Source organism: Ranitomeya variabilis, chromosome 1 (assembly GCF_051348905.1).
Source record: "Ranitomeya variabilis isolate aRanVar5 chromosome 1, aRanVar5.hap1, whole genome shotgun sequence".
Lineage (NCBI taxonomy): Eukaryota > Metazoa > Chordata > Amphibia > Anura > Dendrobatidae > Ranitomeya > Ranitomeya variabilis.
In genome coordinates, this window is record NC_135232.1 from 762,280,043 (window position 1) to 762,301,451 (window position 21,409).

General features: G+C 45.9%; 1 protein-coding gene across 3 annotated transcripts in view; it reads left to right on the forward strand.

Moving 5' to 3' along the window:
• ADAMTSL5 (ADAMTS like 5) overlaps nucleotides 1–21,409 on the forward strand; it is a 233,413-nt gene that overhangs the window by 185,580 nt on the left and 26,424 nt on the right. For all 3 annotated transcript variants that reach the window (XM_077271632.1, XM_077271631.1, XM_077271637.1), the window contains one exon: nucleotides 2,835–3,039. In XM_077271632.1, the coding sequence (XP_077127747.1) occupies nucleotides 2,835–3,039 (205 nt within the window). The remainder of the gene's footprint in view (nucleotides 1–2,834; nucleotides 3,040–21,409) is intronic.

Consider the following 21,409-nt stretch of genomic DNA (forward strand, 5'->3'; position numbering starts at 1 on the left):
GGTTTACCCCGACATATGGGGTATCAGCGTACTCAGGACAAATTGTACAACAACTTTAGTGTCCATTTTCTCCTGTTACCCTTGGTAAAATAAAACAAATTGGAGCTGAAATAAATTTTGTGTGAAAAAAAGTTAAATGTTCATTTTTATTTAAACATTCCAAAAATTCCTGTGAAACACCTAAAGGGTTAATAAACTTCTTGAAAGTGGTTTTAAGCACCTTGAGGGGTGCAGTTTTTAGAATGGTGTCACACTTGGGTATTTTCTATCATATCGACCCCTCAAAATGACTTCAAATGAGATGTGGTCCCTAAAAAAAAAATGGTGTTGTAAAAATGAGAAATTTCTGGTCAACTTTTAACCCTTATAACTCCCTAACAAAAAAAAATTTTGGTTCCAAAATTGTGCTGATGTAAAGTAGACATGTGGGAAATGTTACTTATTAAGTATTTTCCGTGACATATCTCTGTGATTTAAGGGTATAAAAATTCAAAGTTGGAAAATTGTGAAATTTTCAAAATTCTTGCCAAAATTCCATTTTTTTCACAAATAAACGCAAGTTATATCGAATAAATTTTACCACTAACATGAAGTACAATATCTCTCGAGAAAACAGTGACAGAATTGCCAAGATCCGTTGAAGCGTTCCAGAGTTATAACCTCATAAAGGGACAGTGGTCAAAATTGTAAAAATTGGCCCGGTCATTAACGTGCAAACCACCCTCGAGGCTTAAGGGGTTAAGTTGGACCATTCCTCTTGCATTCCCAGGATTTCTTTCTGCATTTCGCTCACCCAGCTTGGTTCAGTTGCAAGCGGAGCAGATACCTCCCTGCTCCGGACCATCCCTACCAGGGCTGTCACTCTCTGCTCTTGCTCGTGTGCGTGCGCCTCCGCCCCAACCTCCAAAACAGACATACGAAGATTAACCCACAAGCTCTCCGGAAGAGCCTGTTTAAGCAGTTCATTTTTAAAGCCTGCCACTAGTTGGTCTCTCAGAACTATGTCAGGAGGCCCTATGCCTACGTCATCCCACTTAACGATCGCATCGTGAATCTCCTGCAGCGCATTCCTGTATTGGGTCACTGACTCCCCCTCCCTTTGGACAAGACTAAACAATCGCATACGGAATTCCCTGACGTCCATAGGGACCCTGTGCATCACCTCTAGAATTTGTAACACCTTGGTAAAGGTGTTTCGTTCATGTGGGGGCTGGAACATGACAGAGCACCTTGCTGCTCCATCCAGAGCCATCATGGCAATCTCCGCCTGCATGGTGGATGTCATACCATGCATCCTCAACATGCCCTTGACCTGTTCAGTCCAGTCCCATAGTAAACTTTGGAAGGTTGATCAGCATGGCTCCCAGCGGTATATTGGCCCTTGGGGTACCCATTGCCACCTGGTCTGTCTCTTCTGAGCTTGTGGACTGCATCCTGCCGACTACGCCAAGTGTTAGCAGGTTGTGGGATGCAGTGATAGATAGAAGGCAGAGCAAGGGTTAACAAATTTAACAATTTTAATTTAACAAGGGGTTAACTCCTCGCAGGGAGATGAAGTATTAAATGGGAGAATAGCAGTCCAATTGAGAAGGATCTGCAGGGTTAATAAACAATGTGTCGGTAGTTCTGTTGTGCACTTATCGTTTCAGGAGTTCTTCAGAATGCAGGTACCACTTGGGGGTTGGTAGTGCTGGAAACGGCTGGCGCGGTGTTTGTCCAAGGAAATTCGGTTGGTAATGGCGGTCCGTCTTCTGGCGGCAGCAGTCGGTCTCCAGCACCTTCCGCTGAGCCTCTAGTCCATGAACATATACGGCCGTAGCAAACAAGGCCATGGCACGATCAGGATCCCCCGTGGTTGGGAAGGTATATGCTGGTAAGGGGGGCTGCAAATGTCTCTCCGGTACCCGGCTGTCTCTCTGTGGTCTGTGCGCTGTACTCACGGTCATGAAGCGCACGGCACCTTGCTCTCTGCCAGTTACCCGGCGCATTGCACTTCTCTCTCTGCAATCCCCACTGGTCACGGCGATGGTACACGAATGCAGGCAGGCGCAGTCCCGGTGCTCAAGGGATGGAGCACTTCTCTCTCTGTGCTGCACGCTGCCTGTTCCCGCCAAAACTGACTGCGCCATCTTGCTGTGGCAGTTGCCGCTTAGCCACACTCCCTGTTTCTGAGTGCAAAGGTCTGTCCGATCTCTTACTCCTTCCCCCAGACAACAGAGGAGACAGTCCCGGCAGTTCTGAACCCGCCATAGGACAGGTACCCACGGCCCGGTTCTCCTTAGGCACACTTGCAAGTTCAATGTGAGGAACTCGCATGAGTCTCTCGCATCAAGTCCCGGCACTGCCGCCGGCATTGAACTAGGAAGTGTGACCCAGCCTTACACAGACACTAGGAGCAGCAGTGGAGACACAGTGCTTGATCCCCACAGGGTAAATAAAGGGCAGGTTTGTTTGTTTTTTTTAAATAACTTTGCTTCCGGATGGTTTTCTGAAACTGGGAAACCTTTTAAATCCAAAGCAGCTTGTAATCAATTTGCTTCATCTTTTGCTGCCCTTACTCGACACTGAAATCTATAGGACTGTAAGTAGGTGTAGATTTACTTTGTATTCTCATCTAAACATACCTACTTTTCAACAGTGTCGAGAGAGGTAAAAAGTCCTAAAGTGTAAGCACAACATTATAGTGATTTCAATGAAAATTACCATATATTGTTTAATAAATTCCCTTCATAGTCCTGTAAGATGTATTCTTTGGGCTCCTGATTTATTACCTCCAATCTGTGCTCCAGCCACTGACATCAGCTTAATATTGTACTTTAATATTATCTCTACAGGTTCTCTTTCAAGAACAGAACCCAGGCATTGAATACGAGTATTGGCTATCAAAGGAGAACTTCCGCAACATGCAGAAAGATTCACAAGTCCCACAGCAGCCACTTGATTTAATTTTGGAGGCCTGGGTTCGTATACCTACATCCACGAGTGCAGGAGACACAATGGACGATGAAAGTAAAAAAGTTCACTCTAATGACAAAACAGGTATGTCTATGTGATACTTTACTGAATATTAGGTGTTAGCCTCCCATCCATATTCATTACCACCATTATGCTTGATTCTAAATAAGCACAATTTAAGCAAGAGTGACCTTCTGGTTTGTGTAGATAAAGCATATACAAATTGTTTAATTAAAGGGGTTTCCCATGATCAAAAAGTTCATTTTAATCAATAGATCTTGGAATAATAATAAGTTCCACAATTGGAAATGTTTAAAAAAATATTCCTGTGCTGAGATAATCTTATAAATGTGCTCCTGCTGCGCACTGTGTAGCGCCTGTGTCTGACCGTGCAGGAATATGGTCTGATCATACCACAGCACCTGGGCAGGCGGCAAAAGAGTATGCAGACATTACAGCAGGAGACCACAGTTTTTTCTTTCTTTGAAGTAAAACATTGCTTAAAAACACGCAGGGAAATTTTTTATTCCAAAACAATATACCATACGTGTCCATCGTTGTGTCCCATGCTGTAATCCACGTCTGGGGGCTAAATAGTTTTCAACCTGGACAGTGCCAAGATGCGACCGTCCCGGCTGAAAACCACTGGTGAATGAGCTGCTGAGAGCGCAGCATCATTCACTAGCGGTGACATCATCAAGGCCGGGCTGAACTGCGGCGACCTCAAAACCGTGGGAAAAAGCCAGTGATGATGGCACCGTCCAGGTTGAAAACTATTTAGCCCCCAGACATGGATTACGGTATGGGACACAATGATGGACAGGTATGGTATATTGTTGTTTTTTTATTTTACTTTTATTACAGGAGATCGAGGGCTTCGCAGGAATTAGGCGTTGCAGTATGGTTTAATTTAAAATATTAAAGGAGTCTGTGTCATTTTTTCGTTCATTTCATTTAATTCATTTTTCATTCTTATTCTGGCTGTGTCTTTATTTAATATATAACTATAGGACTAGTAATGTAGAGGTGTCTTATAGACACCTCTCCATTACTAAGCTGTTGGCTTGATGACAACTGATATTACAGAGGTGACATCAAACCCACAAATATGAACCCCACTTGCCACCGCTACAAGGCAAGTGGGAAGAGCTGGGCAAAGCGCCAGAAAAGGTGCATCTAATAGATGATTAACATATGCTGTAACAAAAAAGCAACTATCAGAAATCTGCGGGAAATGCAATATCAGTTTATTTTTCATATTTTTTTTTAAATTTTTTAAATTGCATGGGCTCCCACATAATTTTCATAACCAGCAGAAGGAACGCCAATGGCTGAGGTCTGATGTTAATATTCTGGGAAGGAGCCAATAGCCAAAGATTCCCAGGCTATTAATATCAGCTCACAGCTGTTTGCTTATCCTTTACTGGCTAGCTTACAGGGGAACCCCAGAAAAAAATTGACATGGGTCCCCCTATAAAATCGAACCAGCAAAGGCTAGGCAGACAGCTGCGGGCTGATATTAATAGCCTGGTAAGGGGACATGGATATTTGCACCCCCCAGGCAAAAAACATCAGCTCTCAGCCATACCAGAAATGACACATCTTATAGATGCGCCAATTCTGGCACTCAGCCTCGCTCTTCCCAGTTGCCCTGTTGCAGCAGCAAGTGGGGTTCATATTTGTAGGGTTGATGTCACCTTTGTATTGTTTCGTGACATCAAGCCCACGGTTTAGAATGGAGAGGTGTCTATAAGACACCTCGCCATTACTAATCCTATAGTTATGCAGCGCCCCAGAGTCCTGGTCGTTGCAGTGCTGTGGCTTCGCCGCTAAGGGGAGCCATGGTACGTTCGATGGCACCGAAGGAGTTCCTCCAATCAGGTATCACAGACACCAATATGTTTCACAGCTGGGCCTCCGGGGGGAGCTAAGGGTGCTATTCATTAGGCCACTCCCCACCATAGTGGGTAAACTGGGGGTCAGGCAGGAAGTTAGTGAGAACGCTGACGGGATTGAACGGAGCAACACCCTGTGGCAGGGGGTGTTGTGAAGGGAGAGACTGTAGGGTCTCTGCCAGGGGTGGGATCCTGGCAGAGGCTTGGCATTGAAAGAACGTAACGGGTCCGCGCAGGCTCCTGGAAGCGGCGGGACTCAAGAAAGGACTAGAAGCGAGATAGATTGTGCTGAGTGAGAAACGAGATCAAGCAGAAGGAGAATACCAGCAGGGGTTTTGTTGAAAGAGGCAGCACCCTGCTGAGGCGCAATACCGGTGGCCGGAACGCCGAGGGAGTGGATTAGAATACAGCTTCAAGCCATACTCCAAACAGCGGCAGGACAGTCGGTCTCAGGCGGGCTGTCTACCACATATCACCTATGAAGTCTTGGGGGGCAATTGCGGGAGAGGGGCGACTCTAGGGTCCCGGAAGAACTCCAGGCCTACCTGACAAACGGGTGCCATTCCAACCTGAATACAGGGAAGGGGTGGATTACAGAGGAACATCAAATCGAGTTGTGAGGGAACTTAAGAAACAGACACAACCGTTGTGGGGTTACTTTCCGTGAGCACAGCAGGGAAGGACTACAACACATAGCGCTAGAAGGAAGGCACAGATTTCCACCTGAGAGGAGAACTCTGGAGGTGCCATTGGACCGGCCGGACTTGCGTAGCCTGGTGAACCGTGTTCTGGACTGAGGACTCAGAGATCTCCAGTAAAGAGGTAAAGAGACTGCAACCTGGTGTCCTCGTTATTTACCGCGACCTACACCCCACAACCGTACCGCTCCATCGCTACCATTACCACCACCTATTACACCGGACGTCCCCCACTGACGGACAGGGCCACGGACCGGGTCTAGCCACCGTGACGACCCCGAGACTGAGAACTAGAGGCCCGGCTCCGGGTACCCCTCGGCCCTGCGGCGGTGTGGGGGCGCTCCAACTTGGCGTCACGAACAGGATCTACTTAAGCCTGAAGAATCAGGTTATGTGTGCCTTGGAACTGTGATTTATTGTGCTTGGACTGTACTTTATTGCAAAGACTGTGCTGCGCCATTTACCGCCAAAAGTTCCCGCCAAAACCGCCGCCATTACAGCGCTGAGGAGAGCGCAGGAGAAGAAGAAGGGCGTGGAAGTGGGCGTGAACAAGCTGAAGAGCGCGAAAGACAATGGCCGCCCAGTCTAAATATCTCGGCCCCTTGAGGACGTGTCCGTCAGCAGCCGAGATCCGCCTCCTGATCCTTAATGGTGGGCAGAGACAGAGAAAACGAAACCGCCCACGAAGAAGAGAGCGGGAAAAGGACCAGGAAGAAGAAGTCAGCGACATGGAGGACGCCATGGCGAGCCACCCGGAGGGGCACCGCAACCAGGCCTCCACCGCTGATGCTGAATTCCTGCAGGTCGGAGTGGACGAGCTCAGCGACCGACCCCGGCGGACGCAGCTGAGCACCGAGGCCGGGTGGAAGAAGGCCATCATCAGGAGCCTCATCGGACATCTGTCGGCAGCCTCATCTGGTCCGGAGCAGGGAAGAAGTCCCAGCGCTCCGAAGCTGGAAAGCAAGGCCCTGCCGGAAAGCGAGGTGCTGCAAGCAGAGATGACAGCGTCGCAGCACAAGGCCCCGCAGCCAGCGTTCCAGACCCCAGCGGAGGCAGAGCAGACCGGCACTGGAGGAACCGCATCTGAAGCAGGTATGAAGGACGACCCTGCCCTGACGACCGACACCACTCCCGTGACTGCTGGTGCCACAGCTGCTGACTCCGTTCCAGTGACTGATCTTGCAGCAGCCGCTACCTCTGCTGCAGCAAATGCCCATACTCAAGCTGCGCGGACCTCCATCGCTGTGCATGACCTAACCGTACATGAGAGACGGATTAACGGCGTTTGTCCAGCACTGGGTGTAACCCTGGATCCCACTTTGCCCAGGCCAAGAAGGGTTAAGTGCCAGGTGCAGCCCTGGAAGCCGTCCCACTAAACCTCGGAAACCTGAAACTGTAAATAGTTAACTGTTTATTTCCTTGCTGTTTTGCTGCTAAAACCCGTCCTGGGTTAACTCTTAAAGGGATCCCTTTGTTTACCCGGGATCCCTATTGCTTTTTATTTTTGCTTTCACTTTCATTTTTGCTTTTTGGTTCACAATGTTATAAGAACTGCCGTAATCATGGACTGTGCATGATTCGAACTTCCTTGTAAATAGTTTGCACCTTCTTAAGGGTGCCTCCTACTGGTTTTAGTTAAAAGACACTTTGCGAAGATATTTGCCCTATTGGTTTGAGCCAAAGACACTTTGTGAAGATACCTTTCCTACCGGTTCTAGTTAAAGACACTTTGCGAAGATACCATACCGGAACCTTTGCGTGGACTGGTAGGCTGAGAAGACGAGCTACCTCAGAAAGACTTGGTCCCCTCTTAAAGGGGATGTGTGAAATTGAACTTGAGAAAGATACTGTTGCAGAACAGTAATGTGATAATGAAGCTTGAAAAAGAAATGTAACTGTTTTACATGCTAAGTTATATGTGTTGAATTTGTTGAAATGTGAAATCTAAATAATGTTTTGCAGAAAGAAAAGATGCAGAGAGCCCGTAGGGGTAGAGATAGAGATCTGCATAGCTGAAAGTAAGGAAGTAATGATGAAGGTGAGGATAGAAGGTCAACCCTGCGTCCCCATAGAAAGTTACTTTGTTACTAAGGACAGAAGGCGAACCCGTAGGGGTTAGAGAGTGAGTCCTTAAAGGAGCCGAGTAGAGCGGGCTCAGAGTTCTTTAAACGAAAGGAATGTTATGTCTATACTATGTATAGTAGCGAAAGGCAGTAGGCCCTGGCTGAACGGGGCGGTCCTGTAAAAGAAAGGAGAGGCAGTAGGTCTGGTGCCATAGGGACAGGCGGTCCTGCAGGTTCAAAGTAGGAGAATGTGAAGTTACCTTACCCTGTAATGTGATTATAGGAAGGCCTTTGGTAAACTAAGAGTGTATGTTTCTTAAAGGCAATGTTAATTTATTGTTCCAGAATTTGCACTAAGTAGAATACCCGGTTGGGTAACAGGAGTTATGCATAGCCTGTAATTTATAATGTTGACCATGTTTGTAACGTTAAAAGTGTCCTCACCTCCCATAAAGGGAAGCCTGTTCAAGTATACTTATCGTTTTGCACTCAACAAAATTGTATGTCTTTTTGCTAATCTGTATTGTTGTTTTTCTTCCCAGTCCCGGAGTACTGTGTTTAACCAGGGGGGAGTGCAGCGCCCCAGAGTCCTGGTCGTTGCAGTGCTGTGGCTTCGCCGCTAAGGGGAGCCATGGTACGTTCGATGGCACCGAAGGAGTTCCTCCAATCAGGTATCACAGACACCAATATGTTTCACAGCTGGGCCTCCGGGGGGAGCTAAGGGTGCTATTCATTAGGCCACTCCCCACCATAGTGGGTAAACTGGGGGTCAGGCAGGAAGTTAGTGAGAACGCTGACGGGATTGAACGGAGCAACACCCTGTGGCAGGGGGTGTTGTGAAGGGAGAGACTGTAGGGTCTCTGCCAGGGGTGGGATCCTGGCAGAGGCTTGGCATTGAAAGAACGTAACGGGTCCGCGCAGGCTCCTGGAAGCGGCGGGACTCAAGAAAGGACTAGAAGCGAGATAGATTGTGCTGAGTGAGAAACGAGATCAAGCAGAAGGAGAATACCAGCAGGGGTTTTGTTGAAAGAGGCAGCACCCTGCTGAGGCGCAATACCGGTGGCCGGAACGCCGAGGGAGTGGATTAGAATACAGCTTCAAGCCATACTCCAAACAGCGGCAGGACAGTCGGTCTCAGGCGGGCTGTCTACCACATATCACCTATGAAGTCTTGGGGGGCAATTGCGGGAGAGGGGCGACTCTAGGGTCCCGGAAGAACTCCAGGCCTACCTGACAAACGGGTGCCATTCCAACCTGAATACAGGGAAGGGGTGGATTACAGAGGAACATCAAATCGAGTTGTGAGGGAACTTAAGAAACAGACACAACCATTGTGGGGTTACTTTCCGTGAGCACAGCAGGGAAGGACTACAACACATAGCGCTAGAAGGAAGGCACAGATTTCCACCTGAGAGGAGAACTCTGGAGGTGCCATTGGACCGGCCGGACTTGCGTAGCCTGGTGAACCGTGTTCTGGACTGAGGACTCAGAGATCTCCAGTAAAGAGGTAAAGAGACTGCAACCTGGTGTCCTCGTTATTTACCGCGACCTACACCCCACAACCGTACCGCTCCATCGCTACCATTACCACCACCTATTACACCGGACGTCCCCCACTGACGGACAGGGCCACGGACCGGGTCTAGCCACCGTGACGACCCCGAGACTGAGAACTAGAGGCCCGGCTCCGGGTACCCCTCGGCCCTGCGGCGGTGTGGGGGCGCTCCAGTTACATGGTAAATAAAGACACAGACAGAATAACGTCCTTTATTTGAAATAATCACAGACTCCTTAATTGAATCTAAATTTACCATACTTACTGAAAGCCTGATAGCCAAAGCACTCGTCTCCTGCAAACAATCAAAAAATAATAACCCTACATATAATACTCTCCTATCTGACTTAGTCCATTTAATACCGAGTGTCCCACAGAGATCTCATGTGCAGAACAATCACATTGGGAGATGTGACCGCTCTACCCGGCCTCCGGCGATGCACTGACAGGAGATAATCGCAATGTATTACTGAGCTACCTTGAGAGTTCACCGGAATTCATCAGCTCACTTACGGCACTACCACTGTGTGAGAACTATCCCACGCAGCGGTGCCGTAAGTGAGAGCACTGGAGCTGATCAGCTGGTGAACTCCGGTAAACTCTCACGGAGGCTCAGTGATACACTGTGGGAGCGATCACCTCCTGTCAGTGTATCGCCTGCGGCCAGGTGAGATCGTTGTGGGACACTCTGTATTAAATGGACTATGACGGAAAGGTTTTTTTTTACAAAGGAACACAGGCGCAGGATGATGAGACTATTCTCCCATCATCGGCTCATGCTGTCTCTGTTAAATGTGACAAAAGACATAGCGGGATTGGAGCAGTAGCTACACCAGACGACGACTGAGTACACACATCGCATGGGTACACACAGACAGACACACACACGCAGACATATGCAGACTGACACACGCACATATTCTCCGCCCACACAGAGACACATGCAGATATTCTCCACCCACACACAGAGACACACACATTCTTCCTCCTTCTGACATCATTTCCCTTTGACAATTCGCAGCATTTTTGGCAGCAAATCTGCAGCAAATACGCAAACCTTTTTACAATCTGCATTTTTGCTGCAGATTTGACTGACTCATTTGAAGTCAATGAGTCAAAAACGCTGCAGAAAATAAAATGCTGCAAATATGTACGGAAATTTACTGATCATGTGCACAACACTTCAGGATTGTCATTGAATTACCTTGCTTTAGTATTCCATTGTGTTTTGGGATCATTTACACTCGTAAAAAAAGCTGCAAAAATGCATAAAAACACATCGTATGCACAAATCCTGTAGCATAAATGTGCATTTTGCCGTATTTTTGGGTGCGTTTTTGCCGCTGTTTTGCAAGTGTTTTTGTACAGCGATAAAGACTTTTTTTTAGCTAAATAAAGATATTTATAAAACGTTTTTTGAGGTAATTTCTTGGTTCAACACCACCTTTTTCATTCTGATGCATCAGGGTACTGGAATTAGGGCTTGGTGCCAGTAGCTGTTATTGACACAAAGCCCTAGGTCTAGTAATGAAAAGGTGTAGCGTAATGTTCAATCACCGCACACTCTTAATAGATGCTTGTGAAGACTTTATTATACAGGTGTGGATGCAACGATAACACAATTCATGAATAAGGATTGGTGCAGGGATAGAGAAAATGGTGAGGCGACAAGAACATAATGTTTTGACCCTCATAGAGTTTTATTCATATAGTTGCTGTAGAAGAAAAAACAAGGTATGAGAGATCAATTCCATAATACAATTACAAACAAAAAACAAATAAATAAAATACAAGTATATACTTGGTAAAAACAATAAGCTTACAAGATTACGAAAAACAAAATTATTCAAAGCATAATTGCAGTCATGTATAGATCTGGAAAAAATGACATATAGGTCTGGAATAAGCCATAGAAGCCATCAAATAACATCCCAAGGCAAAAAATGGCAATCCTTTAGAGTAAAAAGGGGTACAAGAGACAATATAGGATAAATAAGACTTGATATGTTTGAATATAGGGGAATTAACCCCAATTGACAGTGCCATAAATATATGGTAGGGTGTATACCCTTATGCTAAGATGTACCCATTAAATGTGAAGTTGATGCTGAGTATGAAAAGATATAGCCCATATTACCTGTTGGCAAAATTCACTGAACGGTGTAAAGGATATCCCGCTTGCAAAAGGACACCTGTTGTAGGAAAGGGGATTTAGTACTAATGGGCAAATAAACAGAGTAATAAGTGTCAAGAGTCATGGGGCCATCGATTACCTGGGTCCTGGGTAGGTCAGGCGCCCCTGCGCCTTGGATTGTAGGCTGCAATAGGGGATTGCCATCCCACTTCACCAGCACCTCGGATCTCAGCAAGAGTGCTCGCCTCACTACTTCTCCCATGCCTCCTCTGACCTTCACATGACCTTCTCCCATGCCTCCTCTTGGTCATCCAGATGACCATTGGTGAACTTCAATCGGGCCTGGACATGTGCTGGTGTGAGCAGGGGGATCTTGCGTGCCCTGCAGGATTTTAATCCATGATGGCGTAGTGTTTTACTTATAGTAATGTTTGAGACTATGGTCCCAGATCTCTTTAGGTCATTGACCAGGTCCTCCTTTAGTTCTGGGCTGATTCATGACCTTTCTCAGCATCATCCTTACCCCACGAGGAAAGATCTTGCATGGAGCCTCAAACCAAGAAAGATTGACAAAACAATAATGAATAGCCCCAAAATACATACGGAGGACCACAAGAAAGATTGACAGTCATCTTGTGTTTCTTCCATTTTCAAACAATTGTGTCAACAGTTGTTGCCTACTGACCAAGATGCTTGCCTATTGTCCTGTAGCTCATCCCAGCCTTCTGCTGGTCTACAATTTTGTCCCTTGTGTCCTTAGACAGCTCTTTGGTCTTGGCCATGGTGGAAAGATTGGAGTGTGATTGATTGAGTGTGTGGACAGGTGTCTTTTATACAGTTAATGAGTTCAAACATGTGCAACTAATGCAGGTAATGAGTGCAGAGTAAGAGGCTTCTTAAAGAAAAAAACAACAGGTCTGTGAGAGCTTCAAGAATAATTCTTGCTTGTTGGTAGGTGATCAAATACTTATTTCATGCAATAAAAAATAATTATTAAAAATCATACAATGTGATTTTCTGGATTTTTTTAGATTATATCTCTCACAGATAAATTGTACCTGCAATAAAAATTACAGGCCTCTCCACTCATTGTAGGTGGGAAAAATTGCAAAATCGACAGTGTAACAAATACTTATTTTCCCCAGTGTGTGAGTGTGTTTATGTATGTGTATGTGAGCGTTTATATATACATATATACATACATACACACACAGTATTTTTCGGACTATAAGACGCACCGGACCATAAGATGCACCTAGGTTTTAGGGCAGGAAAAATTAAAGCAAAACAATGTAGTCAATTCTGTACCATTATCCCTATTTTGGTATATATGGTCCCCTCATTCCCATCCTGGTATGAATGGCCCCCTCATCCCTATCCTGGTATGCATAGCCCCCTCATCCCTAACCCTGGTATGCATGTCCCCTCATCACTACCCTGGTATGCATGGCCTCCTCATCCTTATTCTGGTAAGCATGGCCCTGCAGATGCCATGTGTTCACTGCCAGAGCAGGTACATCCTGACTATAAGACGCACTTCCCCATTTTCCTCTATTGCAGCCATTTGGTAAATTCAAAAAAGTTCACTTTTTTCACATTAATGTACACTCTGCACCACATCTTGAGAGAAAAAAAACAGAAATGTAGAAATTTTTGCAAATTTAATAAAGAAAAACTGAAATATCACATGGTCATAAGAATTCAGACTCTTTACTCATATTTAAGTCACATGCTGTCAATTTCCGTGTGATCCTCCTTGAGATGGCTCTTGTTGTGAACTCTGTTTTTGGGCTCCCTCTTGTGGTCACAACTGGTACTGTGTGAGTGCTGTCTTTGGGCTCCCTCTGGTGGTTCATGGTGTCATTCTGCAGGTCTGAGGCAGGATCAGCTGTCTCGTTATCTCTTAGCTGGTTTCCTATTTAGTTCACCTGGACTCTCAGTTGTTGCCTGCTGTCAATGTCTTCAGTGCTATTTTGGAGCTCTCCTGCAGTCCTTCGTTATCAGTCTCTTCAAGAGAAGCTAAGTTTTGCTTGGTTCATTTTTTGACCATCAGTGGTCACATGTTTCTTGGTTTATTTTTGTCAAGCTTGCTAATATGTGATTTCCTTGCTTGCTGGTAGCTCTAGGGGGCTGAGTTTCTCCCCTCACACCGTTAGTTGGTGTGGGGGTTCTTGTATTCTCAGCGTGGATATTTTGCATAGGGTTTTTTACTGACCGCACAGTTCCCTATCTGTCTTCTGCTATCTAGTATTAGCGGGCCTCATTTGCTTAATCTGTTTTCATTTCTACGTTTGTGTTTTCACCTTACCTCACCGTTATTATTTGTTGGGGGCTTCCTATATCTTTGGGGTGATTTCTCTTGAGGCAAGTGAGGTCTTACTTTCCCTCCAGGAGTAGATAGTTTCTCAGGCTGCGTCGAGACGTCCAGGATTTTAGGCACGTTCACCGGCTTCCTTTAGTGTGTTGGTTAGGATCAGGTTTGCGGTCAGTCCAGTTACCACCTCCCTAGAGGTCGTGTCTATTTTCATAAACTTAGCTAGTCCGTTTTGTGATCCTCAGCCACTAGGATCATAACAGTACAGCAGGCCCAAAAAAAAGTGTTTATGCATCGCAGAAGTGGGATAAGAGAAGCCCTGAGTACAATTATTTTTTTTTTCTCTCTATCTTTGCTGCAGTCTGTCCAGCTTCTCTCATCCCCTTAATCTCTGGGTGGTTTTGTGTTCAGCTGCAGACATGAATATTCAGAGTCTGACTTCTAGTGTGGATCATCTTGCTGCAAGGGTGCAAAGCATTCAGGATTTTGTTGTTCATAGCCCTATGTCAGAGCCAAAAATACCTATTCCTGAGTTGTTTTTTGGAGATAGATCTAGGTTTCTGAATTTTAAGAATAATTGTAAATTATTTCTATCTTTGAGACCTCGTTCCTCTGGTGATTCTGCTCAGCAAATTAAAATTGTTATCTCCTTGTTACGTGGCGACCCTCAAGATTGGGCCTTCTCTCTGGTGCCAGGAGATCCTGCATTGCTGAATGTGGATGCGTTTTTTCTGGCGCTTGGACTGCTTTATGAGGAACCTAATCTTGAGAACCAGGCAGAAAAGGCCTTGCTGGCTCTTTCTCAGGGCCAGGATGAAGCTGAGGTGTATTGTCAAAAATTTCGGAAATGGTCGGTGCTTACTCAATGGAATGAGTGTGCCCTGGCTGCAAATTTCAGAGAAGGTCTTTCTGAAGCCATTAAGAATGTTATGGTGGGGTTCCCCACTCCTGCAAGTCAGAATGACTCAATGGCTTTGGCCATTCAGACTGATCGGCGTTTGCGGGAGCGCAAATCTGCGCACCATCTGGCGGTGTTTTCTGAACAGAGACCTGAGTCTATGCAATGTGACCGAGTTCTGACCAGAATTGAGCGGCAAAATCATAGACGTCAAAATGGGTTGTGCTTTTACTGTGGTGATTCAACTCATGTTATCTCAGCATGCTCTAAGCGCGTTAAAAAAATCGCTAAACCTGTCACAATTGGTACTATACAGCCTAAATTCATTTTGTCTGTTACTTTAATTTGTTCTTTGTCATCCTACTCGGTTATGGCTTTTGTGGATTCAGGTGCTGCCCTGAATCTGATGGATTTGTCGTTTGCCAGGCGCTGTGGTTTTGTCCTGGAGCCTTTGGAATTCCCTATTCCACTGAGGGGAATTGATGCTACACTATTGGCTGAGAATAAGCCTCAATATTGGACTCAAGTGACCATGTGCATGACTCCTGTACATCAGGAGGTGATTCGCTTTCTTGTGCTGCATAATTTGCATGATGTTGTCGTGTTGGGTCTGCCATGGCTGCAGGCCCATAATCCAGTTCTGGATTGGAAAGCTATGTCTGTGTCAAGTTGGGGTTGCCAGGGGATTCATGGCGATGCTCCTTTGGTATCAATTGCTTCTTCCACTCCTTCTGAGGTCCCTGAGTTTTTGTCGGACTACCAGGATGTATTTGATGAGCCCAGATCCGGTGCCCTGCCTCCTCACAGGGATTGTGATTGTGCTATAAATTTGATTCCTGGTAGTAAGTTCCCTAAGGGACGACTTTTTTTTTTTTTTTTCAATAATGCATTTATTAAACTTTTTTGACAAAACAAATATAAAATTTGCACATTCTTGTATCAATCAGTCAATGTTATGTCACATCTCGAGCAATACGGTGTAAGTAAATAAAATAATTTGCATAAACATAACAAATAAGTAGAATGGCTAATTTAAAAGGTCTGTTTTTGGTCCTTATTATCTGTCATTGCCATATTTTGACGTTATGCCGGAATGGGCAAAAAGACAGAGAAGTATGAGGAAAATACTTAGGAAAGTGAAGGGGGGGGGGGGGGGGGGAGGAGAACATCTGGGGAAAATGAAAGAAGGGGGAAGGGGGGGAGAGCACCCGGCTTCCACTCCTACATCCTCAGGTTTATATGTCCCAATCCGCGAGTCATCCTCACAGAGGCGGACGACCTGCTATTGTTTGTTCCAAGAACCAAGTAGTCATCTTAAAACAATTTCTGATTCCTTGCTTAGTGTGAGCCGGAAGGATCGCTATAAATGGTTCCCATGTGTCAAAGAATGTCTGAGTCCTTCTCTCTTTTTGGAGGGAAGCGTCTATCCAGTCCATTCTAAACAGAAAAGCAAGTTTCTCTAGGAAAAGTCGCAATGTGGGCACTTTAGGCGCCAACCAGTTTTGCAGAACTGTTTTACGAGCTGCAGCTGAGATAATAAAAAGGAATTTTTTACCATGGTATGGTATATGGACATCACTATCCGTAATATGACCAAAGAGAGCCCAGGCTGAAGTAAGTGTGATGTTATATGAGGTGTGCGTCGACACGAAGGTATATATACGCTGCCAGAACAATTGAATTTGTGGACAAGCCCAAAAGCAGTGATAGTGGTCCGCTTCAGATTCCCCACATCTAGAACAGGCCGGGCTCGCCAGATTCCCCATCAGATAACTACGTTTTGGTGAAACATAGGTCTTGTGTAGGATCTGTAACGCCATTTCCCAATAAGAGACAGAAGATATATATTTGAGTGCTTTCTGTAATGCCCGCAAGATAAGAGATGGTGTAAAGGAGACATCATCCACCTGCCATTTTGTAATTCCCACCCCTACGGTATCATACTGTATCAGAGGACGAAGGAATGTATAGTACTCCGAGACCAGACCCTTATTCTGAGTGCATGTATTCAACTTGCTCAGTAATTCGTCCTGCCAGTCATTGTCATTGAAAGCGTGTATGACACTATGTGCGTAGCTTTGCAACTGCATGTAGTGGAAAGGGTGTGTGCGTATATAGTCAAATAAAGTGCATGCCTGAGCAAATGAAATGACGGTCCTTGTCTGTGTGTCAACTATGTCTCCAATGGATTGTAAACCCTCTCTCTGCCATCTAGAGAAGATGGGGTGTGCCTTTCCATCATGGAAACTAGGATTATTGGAAAATGACTGTGCAAGTGAAACACCACTGGACAAGTGTAGCCTCCTACGCACCACCACCCACGTCCTCCACATTGACATAAATAAGGGGTTATTTTTATGGTCTGATGTTAATGAGGGATATGGGGAATGTAATAAGCTTACCAGGTACCTATTATCTATCAGAGATGATTCCACGGTATTGGATGAATACGTGGATGTACCGTTCAGCCAGTCCTTAAGGATCCGCATATTGGCTGCCAGATTATATAATTTAACATCTGGGAAATTGATTCCCCCATTAGTCTTAGGCTGTTGGAGGATGTACAGTCCAATTCTAGGTCTCCTTCCCTGCCATATGAAATTGCGGAATAGTCGATTGATGTTGCGTTCATCTACGGGTCTTAAATAGAACGGCAGGACATTAAACAGGTATAACAGCCGCGGGAAGGAGATAATTTTTAACAGGTTTGCCCGACCTATAAAAGATAGGGTGAATTTGCTCCACGCATTTAAGTCGTCCTGTAATGACTTGATAAATGTCTGCAGGTTGGTCCGCTGCAGTTCTGCTGGAGATCTAGTAATTTGAACACCCAGATATGTAATAGATTGGGTTTTCCACTGAATAGGGTAATTTTGAGCCCACGTAGGTTTTGCGGGTCCCGTGAGCATCAGAGCTTCAGATTTTGTCACATTTATTGAGAAACCTACTAGTGCTCCCTTTTGCTCTAGGGACGACTTTTTAATTTGTCTGTACCAGAACATGCCGCAATGCGGAGCTATATAAAGGAGTCTTTAGAGAAGGGACATATTCGCCCGTCCTCCTCCCCTCTTGGTGCAGGATTCTTTTTTGTGGCCAAGAAGGATGGTTCTCTGAGACCTTGTATAGATTATCGTCTTCTAAATAAAATCACGGTCAAATTTCAGTATCCTTTGCCATTGTTATCTGATCTGTTTGCTCGGATTAAGGGGTCCAGTTGGTTCACCAAGATAGATCTTCGTGGTGCGTATAACCTTGTGCGCATTAAGCAGGGGGAGGAATGGAAAACAGCATTTAATACGCCCGAAGGCCATTTTGAGTACTTGGTGATGCCTTTTGGACTCTCTAATGCTCCTTCTGTGTTCCAGTCCTTCATGCATGACATCTTCCGAGAATATCTGGATAAATTTATGATTGTGTATCTGGATGACATTTTGGTCTTTTCTGAGGACTGGGAGTCCCATGTGAAGCATGTCAGGATGGTATTTCAGGTCCTGCGTGCTAATGCCTTATTTGTGAAGGGCTCTAAATGTCTCTTCGGAGTACAGAAGGTTTCCTTTTTGGGTTTTATTTTTTCTCCTTCTACTATTGAGATGGACCCAGTCAAGGTCCAGGCCATTCATGACTGGACTCAGCCTACATCTGTTAAGAGTCTTCAGAAGTTCTTGGGTTTTGCTAATTTTTACCATCGCTTCATTGCTAATTTTTCTGGCGTGGTTAAACCCTTGACGGATTTGACCAAGAAGGGTTCTGATGTGACTAATTGGTCTCCTGCGGCCGTGGAAGCCTTTCGGGAGCTGAAGCGCCGGTTTTCTTCGGCTCCAGTTTTGTGTCAGCCTGATGTCTCTCTTCCTTTTCAGGTCGAGGTTGATGCTTCTGAGATTGGAGCAGGGGCTGTTTTGACGCAGAGAAGCTCTGATTGCTCTGTGATGAAGCCTTGTGCTTTCTTTTCAAGAAAGTTTTCGCCTGCCGAGCGAAATTATGATGTTGGTAATCGGGAGTTGTTGGCTATGAAGTGGGCATTTGAGGAGTGGCGACATTGGCTTGAGGGAGCTAAGCATCGTGTAGTGGTCTTAACTGATCACAAAAATCTGATTTATCTCGAGTCTGCCAAGCGGCTGAATCCTATACAGGCTCATTGGTCGTTGTTTTTCTCCCGTTTCGATTTCGTGGTCTCGTACCTGCCTGGTTCGAAGAACGTGAAAGCTGATGCTCTTTCTAGGAGTTTTGTGCCTGACTCTCTGGGAGTTTCAGAGCCGGCTGGTATCCTCAGAGAGGGAGTGATTTTGTCTGCCATTTCCCCAGATTTGCGACGAGTGCTGCAGAAATTTCAGGCGGATAGACCGGACCGTTGCCCACCAGAGAGACTGTTTGTCCCAGATAGATGGACCAGCAGAGTTATTTCCGAGGTTCATTCTTCGGTGTTGGCAGGACATCCTGGGATTTTTGGTACCCGAGATTTGGTGGCTAGGTCCTTCTGGTGGCCTTCCTTGTCGCGGGATGTGCGTTCCTTTGTGCAGTCCTGTGGGATTTGTGCTCGGGCTAAGCCTTGCTGTTCTGGTGCCAGCGGTTTGCTTTTGCCTTTGCCTGTCCCGAAGAGGCCTTGGACGCACATTTCCATGGATTTTATTTCGGATCTTCCAGTCTCTCAGAGAATGTCTGTCATCTGGGTGGTGTGTGATCGTTTTTCCAAAATGGTCCATTTGGTGCCCTTGCCTAAGTTGCCTTCCTCCTCCGATTTGGTTCCTCTATTTTTTCAGAATGTGGTTCGCTTGCACGGCATCCCTTAAAATATTGTGTCTGACAGAGGATCCCAGTTTGTGTCCAGATTTTGGCGGATCTTTTGTGCTAAGATGGGCATTGATTTGTCTGTTTCGTCGGCCTTCCATCCTCAGACGAATGGTCAAACCGAGCGAACTAATCAGACCTTGGAAACTTATTTAAGATGTTTTGTTTCTGCTGATCAGGATGATTGGGTGACTTTTTTGCCATTGGCCGAGTTTGCCCTTAATAATCGGGCTAGTTCTGCTACTTTGGTTTCGCCTTTTTTCTGCAATTCTGGTTTTCATCCTCGTTTTTCCTCGGGTCAGGTTGAGCCTTCTGACTGTCCTGGGGTGGATTCTGTGGTGGATAGGTTGCAGCAGATTTGGAACCATGTGGTGGACAATTTGAAGTTGTCACAGGAGAAGGCTCAGCGCTTTGCCAACCGCCGTCGCGGTGTGGGTCCCCGACTTCTTGTTGGGGATTTGGTATGGCTGTCTTCTCGGTATGTTCCTAGGAAGGTTTCCTCTCCTAAATTCAAGCCTCGCTTCATCGGTCCTTATAAGATTTTGGAAATCCTTAACCCGGTGTCATTTCGTTTGGACCTCCCAGCGTCGTTTGCCATTCATAATGTGTTCCATAGGTCTTTGTTGCGGAGGTATGTCGTGCCTGTGGTTCCTTCTGTTGAACCCCCTGCTCCGGTGCTGGTTGAGGGCGAATTGGAGTACGTGGTGGAGAAGATCTTGGATTCTCGTATTTCTAGATGGAGGATTCAGTATTTGGTTAAGTGGAAGGGCTATGGTCAGGAGGATAATTCCTGGGTTGTCGCCTCTGATGTTCATGCGGCCGATTTGGTTCATGCCTTCCATGTGGCTCATCCTGATCGCCCTGGGGGTTTTGATGAGGGTTCGGTGACCCCTCCTCAAGGGGGGGGTACTGTTGTGAACTCTGTTTTTGGGCTCCCTCTTGTGGTCACAACTGGTACTGTGTGAGTGCTGTCTTTGGGCTCCTTCTGGTGGTTCTTTGTGTCATTCTGCAGGTCTGAGGCAGGATCAGCTGTCTCGTTATCTCTTAGCTGGTTTCCTATTTAGTTCACCTGGACTCTCAGTTGTTGCCTGCTGTCAATGTATTCAGTGCTATTTTGGAGCTCTCCTGCAGTCCTTCGTTATCAGTCTCTTCAAGGGAAGCTAAGTTTTGCTTGGTTCATTTTTTGACCATCAGTGGTCACATGTTTCTTGGTTTATTTTTGTCCAGCTTGCTAATATGTGATTTCCTTGCTTGCTGGTAGCTCTAGGGGGCTGAGTTTCTCCCCTCACACCGTTAGTTGGTGTGGGGGTTCTTGTATTCTCAGCGTGGATATTTTGCATAGGGTTTTTTACTGACCGCACAGTTCCCTATCTGTCTTCTGCTATCTAGTATTAGCGGGCCTCATTTGCTTAATCTGTTTTCATTTCTACATTTGTGTTTTCCCCTTACCTCACCGTTATTATTTGTTGGGGGCTTCCTATATCTTTGGGGTGATTTCTCTTGAGGCAAGTGAGGTCTTACTTTCCCTCCAGGAGTAGATAGTTTCTCAGGCTGCGTCGAGACGTCCAGGATTTTAGGCACGTTCACCGGCTTCCTTTAGTGTGTTGGTTAGGATCAGGTTTGCGGTCAGTCCAGTTACCACCTCCCTAGAGCTCGTGTCTATTTTCATAAACTTAGCTAGTCCGTTTTGTGATCCTCAGCCACTAGGATCATAACAGGCTCTACTCCTTCATTGGCATCCAACTACATTTAATTAAACTGATAGGACTTGATTTGGAAAGGCACACATCTGTCTATATAAGACCTCACAGCTCTCAGTGCATGTCAGACCAAATGAGAATCATGAGGTCATAGGAACTGGCCAAGGAGCTCATAGACAGAATTGTGACAAGGCACAGATCTGGCCATGGTTACAACAGAATTTCTGCAGTACTCAAGGTTCCCAAGAGCACAGTTGCCTCCATAATCCTTAAGTGGAAGAAGTTTGGGACCAGTAGAAGACTTCCTAGACCTGGCTGTCCAGCCAAAATCGTAGGAGAAGAGCCTTGGTGAGAGAGGTAAAGATGAACCCCAAGATCACTGTGGCTGAGCTCCAGAGATGCAGTAGGGAGA